The sequence below is a fragment of the Lytechinus variegatus genome, chromosome 1 (genome assembly GCF_018143015.1).
Source record: "Lytechinus variegatus isolate NC3 chromosome 1, Lvar_3.0, whole genome shotgun sequence".
In the NCBI taxonomy this organism is placed as follows: domain Eukaryota; kingdom Metazoa; phylum Echinodermata; class Echinoidea; order Temnopleuroida; family Toxopneustidae; genus Lytechinus; species Lytechinus variegatus.
Window position 1 is genome coordinate 81,650,566 of NC_054740.1, and position 17,521 is coordinate 81,668,086.

Genomic DNA, 17,521 nt, shown 5'->3' on the forward strand with positions numbered 1-17,521 from the left:
GTCATGCTTGTGTACACATTACCTTCTGATATAAACCCTGCATTAACTCCCCGATTTTAACAGGCCATTTCAATTTCCAGGATTATAGGTGCTAGTCCATTTGTTGGTCTGTCCGTTAGGTGGTTGCCAAGTTTGTTGTCTGGAGAGAACTTGTCTTTTAGATTTATAGATTTTAATCTCAAAGGGTGGTGTTCTGATAGCTGCAGTTTAGTTAGACCTGGGTTGATTTTATGGAGTATCAGTTGTCAACTCATTCACCAATTGAGAATTATTTTTTTTCTGCTGGAAGAAATTTTCAAAAAATAAATTGAGTTGTATATAGATACAAAAATTTTAGCAAATGAGTTGATACCTTATACTTGCCACAGATATGGAAGAAATATTATGAAGCCTAGCATTCCACAGAAGTGTTGTTTGAAATTCTAATTTGGACCAGGGTTAAACTGACATTTAATTGTCAGAACTCCACCCAAAACATTCTAATTAGGGATAAGCATGTAATCAGACTGGGTATCGTAGCTTGATGGTATAGCACTGTCATTATGAATGGGACATCATCATCCCTTGCCTCACCAATCCATACCTAAGACTTAAAAATTTGACATTCTGTCTTTAAGCTAATTACTCTGCACTATTTAATTGTACTGAAAGTATGACTCATAAATTGTGGAGTGTTGTGGCCCAGTGGATTAGTCTCCAGACTTTGAAACAGAGGGTCGTGGGTTCGAATCCCAGTCATGGCGTAATTTCCTTCAGCAAGAAATTTATCATTGTGCTGCACTCAACCCAGGTGAGGTGAATGGTTACCTGGCAGGAATTTATTTCTTGAAATGCATGTGCGCTGTAATCTTAGTAATTGTGGCTGCCAAGCTACAGCTGGGGTAATAATATCCAAGTCCTTTGAAAGGGCATAGAGACATTATTCATAATTGTGATATGCACTATACAAGAACTGTATATTATTATTATTGTTATTAGATTGAAATATTAATTCTTTAAAGCAGATTTATATATACATATGTACATGTATATATGTAATAATGAAAAAACAAAATAAATGATAGATGATAAATATATTTAAACTTTAAAAAAATAGTTTGTAAACTCTGAAAACTTGAAAACTATTTTATCAACATGGAAACTGAATTCATAACTTAGGCATACCTTCATAAACCAGAAATTAACCAGTTCACTCATCCCTCTGTGCCTTTTCCTGAGTTTCCACTTTAATAATATTGGTCTTTGTGTAATGGGAGGATTCAAAATGGAAAAAGAAATATTTGGTGGGATTCCTCTTTGTTTAGCAGCTCTGAATTATAAGAGAATAATATTCTCTTAGCTATAAAAATAGGCCCTTATTTAGAAAACTGTTCTGCTATACACTTGGTAAAAGTATAGCTGCAAGTATTTGTCTAGAGCTATTTCAGAACACTGCATGTACACGTGTGAAGGGAAACAATGCATTGCATGCAATGCAATTGAAGCAGCTCATGGAGGAAAAAAACAAATTGATACATCACTGAACTAATTTGCAAGCATCAGGAATGTGACAAGTTCGACAACTTGCACTTCTGTTTTTTAGAGAAAATATTGTTATGTTTGCCCTAGTGATTCAGGAATTCAGAATTTGTGGAATGTTTTCATGTCCCATCAGTTGACTACTCTGTTTTTGAGTGGTTTTGGAATCAGTAGGCATCTGGAAAGTTACTATTTTAGAACTTGGCAGTTCCTCTTTTAGATCCAGGCAGTGGATGGAGTCGGTATTTATTTTCAACTTCTGAATATTGCTACACTGCAAGATGCTGGGTGCTGAATATGCATTATATACGTAGCTGAACTTGTGATACATGTACGTTTGATGTTACTTTACACCAATGGGTATCTTTTGTTTAGATTTCTCTTTTTTCTTTGCTATGACAAGAATAAGAAAAAATTAGCAGAAAATAGCTTCTCTTAAGGTTTCAGGCAAATTTTAAGTAATAAATTTTTCATAAGAATGATAGGATTATTTGCTACTAGGTATATTTTTTCTGTTTTGTCCATAATTCATATTCTCTAGATCTCTAGACAGTAATGCACATTTTCAGAGTCTATGGTGTGTTATGGGTTTGGTCATTAAACATAAATAGACAATGCTCCATGTTGACATTAACTAACAAATATTTTACTCAGATTCATGAAAGGAATGCTCAAAGACTTGACATTCATTATAAAACAAAACATTTATATATTATAAACAAGAATATGATTATTAACTTATTAATTCATTAGCTATAAGTTTTTTTTGTGCCTCTGATAATTAAAGCGGTGGATGCATATATTGTACATAATACTTATGTAGTTATAACAAGCTTACAGTGATTAGGCTTTAATTGCTATATTTTGCTAGACCTAGAAAAGTGAGCAAATTACTTTAATCTAACTTTTTTGGGATGTGCTTTTTCCAGCTTAATGCTTATAAAGGCATATTTTATAAGTACATTGTAGTGCATAAACTTGATTTAATTTCATACAAGGACTAGTAAATCAACTAAAATCAAATTCAAAATTAATATCAAATACCTTGAATTATTCAAATTGCATATATATTTATGATTTAGACTTGCTGTTGAAGTTCAAGGGTTGTTTAATTAAGTAAATCAATTCAATAATAAATTGTAGAAACTTTGATGAAACATCTCTCAGAAATACATGTAGATTGCATAGAATTGTTTAGTGACTGTATTGTAGGGCACCATATATATAATAGATGAACATGTATATAGGTATATAGGCAAGGTGTATTAAGTCTGTAAGCAAGATAGTCTGTAGTGGATGAAGATTTGAATGGGGTCACATTCTTCCTAGTCCGGTAAAATACCAGTGCTAGTAAGCCGATCTTCTCAGAGCCGTGTGTGATGAATGTATTGCTGTGTAGCTATAAACAATCTGACATGAAGATGTGTTGATTGTGAAGAGGAGGAGAGAGAGATGGGAGGAGTGAAGGGAAATATGAAGCAAGAGAGAATAGGGAGGGAGAAATAAAGAGAAGAGGAGAGTTATAGTAGAGATGAGGGGAGATTGGGAAAGTAATATGACTGGAAAGTAAGGGGAAAGGTGATGATGGGAAGAGAGATGGAAAGAGAGAAGGGAAATATGAAGTGAGAGAAGAAAGGGAGGGAGAATTTAAGAGAAGAGGAGAGTTATAGTAGAGATAAGGGAAGATGGGGAAAGTAATATGACTGGAAAGTAAGGGGTATGATGATGATGGGAAGAGAGATGGAAGGAGAAAGTGAGAGGGAGGAGGAAAAGAGAGTGACAGAGGAAGAGGGGATCATGCAGAGATGAGGGTATAAAAGATGCAGAATTGGGAAAGATATAAAGAGAAGTGAGAATTCTGGAATATTTAAGAGAAAATTGAGGGTGGAATGAAGATTATTATAATATTAGGAGAAAGGGTTAATGAAAATTAGAGAGAATAAAATAAATGCATGGGCTTAGAAAAGTGCCAGGAATGATGCTCTTCAGATTTAAATCCAAGTGTCAAAGTTGGTTTAGTTTTCAGATTTGTTTTCAATCAGCAAGATAGTGTGGGGGGTGGGAGGATAGAGAGGAGGATTAATATAAAAAGTGAACAACATCTGAAGGTAGTGGTTCATTGGTGTATAGCAGCCCAAGATGCATAACAGAACAGACATTCCTCTGATTCTTATATCAGAGGGATACAACACATTCATGTGTCTCTAAACTACACCCTGCCCTGTTAAGTAATTACCTCCTATAGAGCAACAACAAGGTCAATGATTTACAGATAGCAGTTCAAAACATGATGTTGGAAAATGAAATGAAAACATTTTCCTGATGGGAAGAAATTGCATCCATGTCATTTTCTTGCCATAACAAATATCATATTGCAAAGTTATCCTTACACAATTTTGCTTGTGGACTGCAGGGGGCAAATCTAGGGATTTAGAAGTGATAGGTACTGAAAAATGGTGTCCTTCACACTTGTTTCTTGTTTTCCATATTTTTCAAAGTCTTGGTATATTGGCGGTCAAGGGGGGGGGGGTGATAACCAGGTCCCTTTCGCCCCCAACTCAGGATCTGCTACCGTGAGGGTATGTTGTGTCTTTCCAAATGCTCTGTTCTATTTTATTTCATGCACTTTATCAATGAAACTTGGTTCAGTAACCCTTAAAATTGTAATGTGAGTGCTCATGTGCAATCTATGGTAGATTTGAACATATCACTTTCATTTTACTTTATTAAATTAATTTTTGATATATGATCATCCTCTGATATTTTGATGAAGTTCATTTATCCAGTAAATCTTCACAATACATGGACTCTTGATAATGCATTCATCACTAAAAGATGACTTGATGATATTACATGTGTAACTTCAGACATAGGCCCTGTCATGAATATCCTCTTTCAGATGCCAGCAAACTGTGTTTCAAAGTTCTTTGAAGTTTCTTACAGCAGTATGAGGGTAGAAAGAAATAGGTCAGATATATGTGTGTTTATTAATCCTAGCATGGTGTAGGAAAGGGGATGGGCGCTATTTATACTAGTCTTTACCAGTGCTAATACCGAAGGCTTCTCAACAGAAACAGCTGCATGCTATAAATTGTGTGTGATTTCACTCACAAGAAGGTAGGTCGCACTTGAGGAGATATCCAGATAGAGGTTCAAGGAATAAATCAAACCGATTGACATCTGTGTTTCAAAGTACCTTCATTAACATAGCACGACGTATGATCTCTGGAGAAATCCTTCAATGAAATTAGACTTCATTGTTTAATTTTTCACGGAACACCTTCAGGGAGTTTAATTTGTCTAATAATCTTTTCACAATAAATGATATATTGTACAATGCCTACTTAGCTTGTTGTACTCAAGCAAATGGGAGGCTGAATGTCAAACATTCGTACCTTTGCACAAAAGACGTATCATCCAAAATGTACCGTTGCATGGCTTTAGGAGATGACGTGACAATACGATTTAATTAATTGCGCTCAGTAAAAACGAAGGTGCAATACGCGTATAAGCCTGCTGGCTAAATGCGCAATGCTGCCCAAGGTCATGTGTGCTTGTGGGATTTTCCTTTTTACTTTCAATATTTTTGCTCCCTTTTCCTAGATTACTGCAGGGAAAAACTCTGTTTTTTCATATTTTCTCTAAATTCTGAGGCATTGTACAACACAAATAGCGAATATTCTTACTCGTGCAATGGTGCGAGATTTCGCATTTGGTGAAAGAAAGAAACGCTCTATTCAACAAGGCTAGAGCATCTTTCTTTCACCTCATGCGAAATCTCGCACCATCGCACTCATGTCTATTCGCCATTTTTATATTGTTGAATGGGTTCTTCAGTAAGTGTTTTGTTTATTTTAGATGCAATTTTTGAACTATATCCATGTGATCATTTAAATTGAGAGATATGAATAGCTATTTGATTTACATATGTGCTGTAGGCCTACATATATTTTGATTCATTAAATGAAGTGCAGATCTAGAGTCATAGTTGGTATTATTTTTCTTGACCATAGTGCTGCATATCTCTCATGTTAAAATGACTTTGACATCCTATGGGGTTACATCCTCTGAGAAAATTTTACAAAAGTGGGATTAACTTGTGCCCGCACCCTTTGGTTGGTAGGAATACCCCTTTTTAAATTGATTTCTTCCAGTTTGGCGGCTATCAGTTGAGGTTTGAGGCTTAGAATTAATGCATGCAGAAAAATCAGTAATAATGTAATAGGCGTGGTTTTGTTAAGCCACTTAAAGAGGTGTTGAGTTAATAATAGGTTGTTTCAAACCGCCTCGATCACAAGAATCCCCGTTAAATTACGAGAACTTTTTAGGCTAAGAAATACCCATTAATCCTGCATTCACACTGCCCAAAACATACCCTTCAGGATAAGTTCCTGAAGTTACGAGCATGCGCAGTATGGTCTGATAAGCAGGCAAGGCGTGAGATTCAAAATCACCAGCCCAGCAGCCACCCATGGCGCCTCACCCAACGATACGCTGGGCTAAAAGTTCCCGTAATTTGCTTTCACATCGCCAAAATACCTGCGACCTTGAAAAAATCCCCGCGAAAGTTCTTGTAATTTCGCCAAGTACCTGCTATTAAGCGGGTGTTTTCTTTCGGGTAAATTACGCATAGTTTGCTGATCGGGGTAAATTTCCCGATCAGAGAATACCTGGAACTGACGAACTTCGAGGTGGTCTGAAACCAACTATTGATTAGGGACCAAAGGAAGCAGGAAAGTATTGTCTTTCATATCCATGAGAATCATAGGTAGGAAAGAAGCCGTATGGCCTTTAGAGAGGTAAAAAATGTTTACTTTAAATCTCACAAAAAAATTGTCCTTGATTCATTCACACCCTGATCTATTTCTTCTCCAGCTCATGGTGGATGGATTGGTAGTAAGCCTCGGATCTCTGACATCCATCAGACCGGTATCACCTTAACCTGGGGTGCTGCACCTGTTAAGAAGTCCCGCACTCAACTCAACTACATCCTTGAAGCCAAGGACACCTACAGCAAGCAGTGGACTCTCATTGCTACCGATATCCTTGATACCAAGTTCTGTGTGGAGGAGTTGGACCCGCAAGGCGCCTACATGTTTCGGGTGCGTGCGGAGAGCGAGAGTGGGATCAGTGAACCGGGAGAGGAGTCCGATCTCATCAAGCTCAAGGATGCAGGTATTAAGAAAGAAATATGTTTGATTACATTATTAGAGCAATAAGATCATGATGCGGGTATTGGTGAGTTGTAGGGATGGAAGCAGTTCTTCTTTTCTTTCAAGTTTGTCCATCTCCATGTCACATCTGTCAGTCTTGATCTTCAGTCCCAGTAGGAGATGTGTAACTGTATACAGTTTCTTGTTTATGTCCTTTTATGTTGTTATAATAAACCTTTTAAATTCAATACGGTGCATTGACTCAAGTTTTACAACTGTTCCTAAAAGAACAGGGCCAATCAACATTACAAAGGATTGTTGAGATAGAGAGGACACAAAGAGTTAACCCATCAAACTGACATGGGTCATCAGCAAAACTCAATCTTACTATTTTAGATATTATTTTTTACACTTTTCAAGTTAATGCTTATTCTGTGAATTAGTGATTGGTATTGCTCTAAGCTGGTACTTATTTAAAAATCTGGATGATTCTTGACTTAAGACAACAGGTTCAATTTACGGATAGGATAAACTCAGAGTGCAAGTATTCAAGACGGGATGCTGTAGTGCATCATAGATTTCTTGAATAGGTCTTATCTTAAAATGTATATCAGGAAAGCAAACACATTTTTATTTCAGCCAATCTTGAGCATGCATTGAGACTTCCATTACTTAAGAAGTTGTAGCAAAACCCTAGTTTTATGGATATGCTACTGACTTAGATATATGAAATGACGGTACAACTTAGCTTGATATTATGCTATTGATTACACCAGTTACATAGGATGAAACAAGGATTTGAATTGTGACTGAACCAGCCTACCACCCCAGAACCAACAAAAAGTTGCCTAAAATGAATTTCTGAGATTTTCATTGAGTTGGAAAAAGTAAACCCTAAGCTTTGAAATTATATATAGTGACAAAATTGATAAATAACTCATTATTAATTGATTAGAAGAAAAGAAAGAATACAGAAAAAGCGGGTTGTTATTTTCTCAAGCACAAGATGTGCAGTGTCCATTCTCTATGAAAAATCCAAGCAGTCAAAGAAATTTGTCAAAGAAACTGTTGTATCTTGTCTCTAAGCTTACAACTTCAAATTTTGAAAGAGAGAATAAGGAGAATTACTTTTGTAAATAAGGTAATTGCATATTTTTGCTTTATGAAGACCAAGTTATTTGGCTCTTTATAGTTGGTTCGGGGAGTTCAGGTCACATTCCAGTATTCTTTTCTGTCAACTATGGCACTTCTGCATGCAATATGTTTTTACAAGTATCTAATTAATACATGTAACTCTCTCCTCATTATAGAGCCATGATCATTAATTTCTTTCATTAGTATTAATGAAATATCAATTTTCCATCCATTTATTTTTCTCTCTTTGTATTTTGAAATGAACTCTTTGTGTTTTGACCTTAATAGGCCTTCTAGCCATTCATGAATCTCTACAACTTCCTGATTTCTCCTCTATCAATCCCAAAGCATGCCTTTTCTTTGAAAAGGATATTGTAATGTTATGTATTCGCATGAGTTTTTATCAGTACTTTTCCTTTAGACCTCCTCTTTCTTTCCTCAAATTTTTCAGGCAGTAAGGCAAGACATACGCCCTCACAGTCGAACACCACAACAAACAAAGGTTACCATTAATTCTCTTTGCGATTGAAATTTTGCCACCAGTTTGCACAAGCTGCATTACACCTTAAAGCTTCTTTTCCAAATTCATCCGATCACTTGCAATTTCTGGTGTGATTGTCTTTCCCTTGTTTATTATTGACCATTTTCTTTGCATTTTTTGTCTTTAACCTGTTGGTGACTGAGCCTGGCCGGAGTCTATGGAAAACATGTTATAGCGAAATCATCCAGTCTCTGATGGGTTAAGCTTATTAGTTTTGTTTTCATGTTACACATGCAACAAGCATTTAAAAGGAGGAGATCTTGTTTCAAAGTAATCCAACTTCTTGGCAAATATGGGATATTTATTTAAGTGATTTTATAAAAAATTGTTTTGTCAACTTAAAAAAAATCTGTTTCTGTTGCTGAAATATTAGAAGTTGGGTATAAGAGTACACATGTACATGATTGAGTTAAAAGGTTCTTATTTGACCAAATATCGGAAATGCAAGATGTTTTTAACCAATGACCAGCCCCCTAAAATCTTATTTCTACCACTGTTCCAAGCTTTCCAGTGTGATATGAATGGATTGGAGTGGAAAAGAAATATTAGTCAGTTGTTACTAAAGATATTCAGAAAGATCAAGAAGAGGGGCAACCATCATATGTAGCTTCTTGTCAATCTTATTTTTATTTTCTAGAATTTATGTTCATAGAAAGGGTCAATTCCAAATAATGATGATAAAGCAACTCTTATCAAACTCATATCTTGGTCAGAATTCATCGTGATTTTAAGGAAATTTCCCTTCATTTTCGCCATTGTTTGCATCAGCTTCTTTGCCTGACTTTTCTTCATTTTGAGAATGAACCTTAAAATAATCTTTCCTCAATCCTTAGGTATGGCATGCCATTTGGAACTTAACAATCATGAAGGAATTGCTATGTAATGTTTTATGAACTACTCACCACATTGATGTGGATTCCTGATTTCCTTGTAAGATAATTGATCTAATGAACTGCTTTTTTCCCTTATGAACCACCCCCTCCTCCTTATCCACTTCCATTCCCATTTTTCTATTCTGATGTGATTGTGGTATAGTGATTTTCTATTTTGTGTATTTCATCATATAGTTGTTTTCTCATCCTCTTTACTTTGGCTTGACATGAATAAGTTTATACCAATACCCTGAAACAGACTGAATCTGTTTAAATTACTAATCCATTTGATATTCTGACTAGTCAGATCTAGGTGATTGGAGTGTCCTTATTTTTTTATTCAATTAATTTCAGAAGAAAACAATTGTAGTGATAACTTGTTTCTCTGTTCTCTTCAGAAGTACACATGTGCCAAAAACAAGTAGCTGAAATGTTCTGCGGACATGGTTTTAAACTAATGTTTGAAAGATATTCAATGATTTAGGAATTTGCAACCGTAACAGTACAGCATCTAACCAAAATTCAGAATTATGTCGTTATTGAACAATCATGTGAGCACCTTTTCATTGATAATCCACATGTTCATCACAGACAAAACAATGGGGAATATGGAAAAACCACTGTAAAAGACACACAGCACGACTGATCATAACAGGATTCAAGGGCACTTTGTGTCTTTCTTATTGGCTTCTTGTCTTTTTTTTCAACGATGGTAGTAGAATGATTAGATATGAAAAATGCTAGTGGGATTCTTCTGAAAAGACAGGGCTCTGATTTTTTGTAAGTGTCTTGTCCAGTTTCATTGTAAATTTTCTATTGTTATTTTTGTATAAATTCTTCTTGTGACAGAACATTTGGTGCTGTGTTCATGACGTTAGTGTGTAGGATGTTTTTTGTTATGTGTTTGTTTAAAAGTTTCTGGTGTTTCAAGTTTCATAACAGAGAAATACACTACTGTCATTTGGATCAAGTTCCTTCTGGTTATTGCCTGTATTTATTGGTTGTATACATGGGTATATGTGTTTAAAATGTTGTACACTTGAGGATAGTTAAAGGTCTTTAGGACTTTCCTAGTTAAAATAAGTTCATGCCACAAACATGACTGGAAATATTTTTATTTAATTGGAACTCTCCATTGGAGACAAGAGATGCTGCTATCTGTTATTAAACTCAAGAGGGCGCTGTGCACTGTAGGAAAGTAAAGCTTCATTGGTGGTGTAATTAAATTACTAAACATGCACACAATTTCTTTTCAACTTATCAATTTGCAAAGTTCAATTGTGTGTTAGAAAAATGAAAGCTGGTAAGCAAATTACTAGTCATGATTACATGTATTTGGCTAATTTGGGATTGTGAAGTATTTAAGACCCATTAATAATTGAACTATCATTGGTTGAAGAAGCATCTTAGAACCTTTTTCGCATTACCTTTCTTTAACTAATGTAGTGTTTATATTTGCTTATGGTCCTGTTATATTCTCTTGATAGGAATTTTGTGAAATTGAGAAACCTTTACACAACAAAACAATTAATATTTTAGACATATTTTTTGGTTAAAATTTTACCGATTACTTCTTGAATGTAGATAACAGATTGTAGGTGACAGAATGAGCATATTTATATATAATTGGTAAACACATATGTGTTACTTTTTCACATCTAGTCTTAAACTATGGTAATCGTTTTTATCATTATTATTATTTATCCTTGGAGATAACTAGAAAGTAATGTAAGACTTTACTGGTGTGCAAATTGACTTCTGTGTAAAATAAACAAAAGATTACTAGTAGCAATTATAATATGCTCATATCCATTTCAAGGAATTATTGAATAGAATAATTCATTTTTTTAATGCAAACCATATTAATAATTTGATCTCTTATGTAATAGATAATTCATTTGTTAAGCGCATAGAGATTACCAATATTATGCGCTATATAAGTACAATATTATTATTTCAAGGAATTATTGAGGCATCTGAATTCATGGTTTTAAGAGAGACATCTCTCCTTTCATTTGCAGGTAACCAGCCGCTCTTTGTGAAGACCACCGAGGAAGTCTTTGCGGTGAAGGATGGCAAAGCCACTCTCTCCTGCACCCTCTCCGGCGAGCCCAAACCCAAGGTAGTCTGGATGAGGGAAGAGGAGATCCTCAAGAACTCGGACAACCTCAAGGTCACGTCCCAACCCAATGGTGTGTGCTCTTTGGAGATCGTAAAGGTCAGCAGTAATGAGATAGGGGAGTACAGGTGTATAGCTACCAACGACCATGGCGAGTCAAGCTGTAGGCTCTACTTGGATGTGGCAGGTGAGATTTCTTGTGTATTCCGTGGTGTATCAAGGAAATTCACAGGGCAAAAGTTGAAAGCACTCCCTCATTCAGCAATCAACCTGGATGCCAGTATTCTCTGATAGTTCATGAGATCAAACTTGTAATCAAATTTTTTCTTTCTTTTTTAATTGTGCTTTCTCGTGCAGCAATCAAAGTGTCATTTCCTTAAAAGATCAAACTGTATTTGTCATTAACATTGGCTGAATATGATGTCTTATCTGACATATCTCTTTATAAGATGAGTATTCAGCCATGTAGGTCCAATATGATAATACCAGTAATAATACCTTGATTGAACTGTCGGTTTCCTAATTCAAAGGACAAAATTGGATGTTTTCACACCTGCCTGTTGAGAAATAAATTCCTGTTTATGGTGTGAAAGTTGAGTACTCCTAATTTCATGGATAGACTTAGTAAATAAACCACTGACTAGTAGGTTCTGTAAAGAAAAGTGTGAGAACAACTTTTACAGTTATTCTAAGCTTGCAGGAATTTTTGTATTTTGAAAATCAACTATTAGAATTATTGATGTAAGGCAAGAAGAATGTTCGTCCATTGTAATTGGATGAAAGAGACTTGTATCAGGCTGATAATCATGAGGACTTTATGTTGATCTACTTGTACCATGTGAATATATTAAATGAATACAAGTAGGGCTATCATGAGGCCTGAGCCAAATATTGCAATGCATGGGAATTTTTTCTTTTCAGGCAAATTTGAATATGCGTTAAAACTGTAATCCAGTTCACGTACAATTTTATTGAATATTTTGATCTTCATGTTTCATCTCATAGAGGCCCCTCATTTTGTGGAGACCTACAAAGATACGGAAGCCACCATTGGTCAGTCCCTTCGATTGGAATGCAGTATAGACGGTATCCCAGAGCCAGAAGTCATATGGTCTAAGGACGGCAAGGTCATAGAAGATTTTGAGAGATACCAGTTCTACTATGAAGGAGAGGAAGGATTTGCTTTGGAGATCAACAACTTTGACAAGGATGACTGCGGGGTGTACACCCTGGAAGCTTCTAATGTAGCCGGCAGTGTCTCTCATTCAGCAGAAATCTATGTGACAAGTAAGTCACTTATTGCTTTTGTCTTCATTTTCTGTTCAATATACTTATGATCTAACCAGTTCCACATCTGATCTAAAGTTAGTAAACCAGTGTTAATGTATGTGCCTAGTGATTGTCTGCTCAACCTGATCAGTCTGAGTTAGATCCCTGAAATGTTCAATTAGCTGAGGCTGCTATTTCTCCTTAAATGTGCCAAAATCGTGGTAGAACCCCAATCTATCTTACCCTACATCTTCAAAGAGTTGTAAGCAATAGTAATTGTAGGATCAAGGTAACCACTTTGAACATGGTTTAAGGGCAAATAGCCCTGGAAATAATTGTCATTGGGATAAGGTGTCCTTTTGGGAGACTCACCCATCTGGGAGCTATCCTGAGAAAGAGGTTTACCCGTTGGACATATTTTTGATCTGATGTGGTTATATTGTGTTTGGGGGTTGTTAAGTTCTGCCTGAAACTCTCAATTCTCATCCCTGTTTTGTTTTTCTTCTATTTCTTGGTGATTATTAGGTGGACCAGATGGATACAGGAGAGTCTTCATCAAGAAAGACATCCTTGTTGAAGATGAATATGAACTCCTAGCTGAACTGGGAAGGTAAGACCACCCCCTCAAAAATGATTTTAAAAAACAGGCAAAAGTAAACAAACAAAATGTACATCAATTGCTTTTCTATGTGATCTCATTTGAACAAATTGTCTTGATAAAGATCACTGTAATAGGCCCTATACAGTACATATCAAAAAAAGGTTTACACTTTGAAAAAGCCCTGGAATTAAAAAATATACAATATGTGGGTAATTTTTTCACATATAATCTTGAGTTTGGGTCTCATCTATCCAATGAAAGTAAAAATTTGACAGAATGTTACACTTGAGTGAGCACTGTTGATTTTTGTAAAGCTCGCAGAAATCTGTTTGCGCAGAAATGCTAATTTTCACGCTGTGTCAAGGGGAAAGGGCGAAATCAAACTTACCCTGCGAAACATTTTTCATACATTTTTCTTGCACTTTTGGTCAATTGAAATAAAACAGATACATTCAAGCATTTTGTAACTATTTTGCCACCCAAATTGAAATTTCAACACGTATTAAGCACAACCTTTACCCTTTTTGTGCCAGCTGGATCTGAGGACATAACTGAATCTGAACAAATTTTATGTCAGACATCTCCAGCATTTTTTCACCAAGTTTTTAATCATTGAAATAGGGTTTACATTTCTTTTTTCATTAAATGCTTAATTCTCCACACTTTACTAAAGCTTGACAATTAATAAGAAAAGGAAAATCAAGCCTAAGCCGGTCATGTAAATCATAGCTCAGTGTAAAGCAAATATTGTCACGATGGCCTCGGTGTGTGGGGGAGTGGGGTGGGGCGCAATGCACTCTTCAAAGTGTTTTGGGCAAGAAAACAAGTTTAAAAAGTAAAGATATCTTCAAATCAATTTTACTAGCTAAGTTTGACATGTTCTTCATGATTAAGGTCTACTTTTTTTCGCATAACTATTTCAAAGTTCTGAGCGAATCATTTTTCACTAAATTTTCAAAAGTAAGTGGTGCTCACTCAAGCGGAAATATTTTATATCGTCATTTGCTTAAATGGATCTGTACCAATGCTAAAATGTGGAAAAATCTTCAAGATATTACAAATGTATAATTTTAAAGGATTTTTTCTAAGTGTAAACTTTTTTTTGATATGCACTGTATAAAATGACTTATATTCTTCTGTCTTTGAAATCATGAATTACTTGATGTTGGTTATAACACAAGGATGGTATACTCCTTGTGGTTTAATATTGGGCAGGCATGTACAATTTTATAAACTTATGTAAAGGGACCTAATTATTTTCACTCCCCAAATTCACAAATTATTGTTTGATTATGAAATTTTCCCCCTTTTTCAGAGGAGCTTACGGTGTGGTCCATAAAGGTATCTCCAAGGCTGATGGCAGCGAGTGTGCCATCAAGACAATCCGTGTCAAGGCTGGTATGTGGGAGGAAGTACGGAATGAGATAGCTGTCATGGGTATCTTGGATCATAAGAGACTCATCAAACTCTTTGATGCCTATGAGACTAAGAGAGAGGTTGTCATGGCGATGGAAATGTATCCTTTATTAAATTTATATGTTTTTAACTTTCAAATCTTATATTAAAGAATTCTTAGAGCATGGTATTAGAGTTGACATAATTTTGGAGGTCTGTTGCAGTCATCTCAATTTTTAAATGAGCGCATCTATATCAAAAGAGATATTGGGCGGTATCAATATTTTGCCTGCCCAGCAGATCTTAATTTGTCAACTAATGATCATGCAATTGTGTTCAATTTTGCCAAACTTTGTCCTATTCCAAGGTTGCAATCGATAACTGCACGTCTTGTCTGTCCATTCATTTTGATGTCACAAACAAAAACAACATTTGACATCACATGCACCTAAACCAGGCTAGGAAGGTCCCTATATGATAAGAATTTGACCCAGATGTTCCTAAGATATTCACTAAGTCACAATTTATTGTGCAATATCTAACTGAGTGAAACATCTTACTATTATAGTGGAAGGACATTTTGTTTAAGGCCAGACTAGTGCAATAGCTTTGTTTTGTAAGCCTGCCCATTAGTCTCTATCTCTTTCTAGGCCATCCAATATTATCTAATTAATCTTTTAAAGACTCCTACGTCCTGGTACTTGTAATGAATTTGAATTCTTGTATTTCTCATTTGATCTCATCTCACTTAATCATTCCTGAATTTCATGATGTCAAACTTCATGATCAAATATTAAGGGAAAAATGGCTTCGTATTCAAGAGTTGAAACTAGTAAGTACCACTTGTCATCATTGTCATTGACAGATTTACATGTATACTATTGAATGGGTTGAAGAGGAAGAAACAAAGAGAATGTCACATCTAGGTGTTTGTCAACACAGGAAGGGTGTAAGTGGGAAACAATTCTGGACATAAACTTGGAGAGAGAGAAAGAGGAATAGAGAGAGGGAGAGACCAGAGAGAAATTGAGTCGGAGGTATCTGGGAATAATTTTCCTGGAATCGCAATGTGCTTCAATCTTTTTTAACTGCTTCACAAATAGTCTTTTATGTTGCAGATTATTTTTCATAGAACTGTGCAGAACTTCGTTGAGAGGAGGTTTTCTCTTGTAACCAAAAATGCTTGTAAAAATTTGGTAAGCAAAATTACCACCTGTATATAGAGACACATGGAAAGAAAGAATAGACGGGGGGGGAGCTTGGGGGACATCGATTGAAAGGAAAGTGAGGACAAAATAATAGATAAAGAGAAAGAAAGAGAGAAATAAGAGATGCAATATCCAGGGCAGTGGTCTCACAATCTGGTTACCCAGGTTCAAAACTAAGTCATTCTGCTACTGCCCTCTGATAGACAGACAGGAAGACTGATAGACTTAAATATATAAAGAAAGACAGAAATGCACCTATGACAGATTGGCATATAGCTAGACATATCACCAAACAAAGAAATGACAGCAATATAGAAAGATGGAAAGACAGAGGAGAGACATCTAATGAACAGAGAATAGGCAAACAGATAAAAAAAGAAGTAGTCAGAGATGGAAAAGTAGATCACAAAAGTGCAAGACCCACCAAAAAGGGGGATGGGTTATTCATCTGGGATTATACAATTTAGCATGCATGAAAAGATATCACTGGATTTTAAGTAGCTTTGTACAAAGTTTGTGATACCACATAACTCTTCTTTGCTCTTGTGAGAGTGTTTGCTACTGAACAATTAGAACATTTGAGTGTGATACGCAATAGAAGCGAAACCTGAATAGGTAAATTTGCTACTAATGTATGAGTGTGTGTTTTGTATGGGATCGGGTGGTACAAGATGAGTATGTGCTTGATTCTCATTACTTATGGAAGTACAACTATGTAAGGTAAGTTACTAATATATGATATACATTTACATTCATATTTTGATTAACAGATAATTTTTTTTTCATTGTTTATTATAACAAGAATGACATTATTTGCTTCATCCTAATCATATAGAGATGCTCTTACCCATGTCCCCACTCTGTGTGGAGTATGCCAATGACACTTACTTTGGATTGCCATATTGTTCCAAAATTCTTTTTAAATACTAATATCGCTATTGATATTGTCATTCACCCCCTTTAGATTTTGATCAGAGTAAATATACTTACTGACCTTCTGTTCACAGATTGTTTATATTTCTATTGTTTGTTATCTCTTTTAAGCTAACCTTCCCTTGTTTTCCTGTATGTACCAACTTCTGTTCGGTAGTTACAATCTTAATCTGTTTGTATATGGTATTATCTAAATGTATTCAGTCCCATGTAACCCTATTCAGTTTTGTATTTTTTGGTTAGTGTGAAATATAATTGGATAAAGCTTTTGACATTATTATGAATGAATCAACCAACATTTTGACGAATGACTGACCACCTGACTTAATGCATGGATGAATAGATAAATGCTTAGTTGGACAACAGAATGAACCAATGAGTAAACTAATGAACGAATGAATGCATAAATAAATAAATAAGTAAGTAAGTAAGTAAGTAAGTAAGTAAACAAATAAATAAATAAATGAATGAATGAATAAATAAATAAATGAATGAATGAATGAATGAATAAATATATAAATAAATAAATAAATAAATGAATAAATAAATATAAATAAATAATAAATGTACAAGTATGATAAACAATCAATCAGTTGATTGATTGATTATCAAATAAGCCAGCAACATTAAATGAATATGTGAGTGAATGATAAATGACAATTCCCTATGCTGTAATGTATAAAATAAGCAAATGAACGAATATATAAATCAAACTGCTATGAATATGCTTTATGAAAATTCAACCAGTAGCTGGAAAAATAGTAATCAGACTTCAAAC

At 35.1% G+C, this 17,521-nt stretch overlaps 1 protein-coding gene across 2 annotated transcripts in view; it reads left to right on the forward strand.

Moving 5' to 3' along the window:
* Positions 1 to 17,521, forward strand: part of LOC121424918 (striated muscle preferentially expressed protein kinase-like) — a 116,974-nt gene that overhangs the window by 74,063 nt on the left and 25,390 nt on the right. For both annotated transcript variants that reach the window (XM_041620811.1, XM_041620819.1), the window contains 5 exons: positions 6,394 to 6,693; positions 11,240 to 11,524; positions 12,343 to 12,624; positions 13,132 to 13,216; positions 14,523 to 14,723. In XM_041620811.1, the coding sequence (XP_041476745.1) occupies positions 6,394 to 6,693; positions 11,240 to 11,524; positions 12,343 to 12,624; positions 13,132 to 13,216; positions 14,523 to 14,723 (1,153 nt within the window). The remainder of the gene's footprint in view (positions 1 to 6,393; positions 6,694 to 11,239; positions 11,525 to 12,342; positions 12,625 to 13,131; positions 13,217 to 14,522; positions 14,724 to 17,521) is intronic.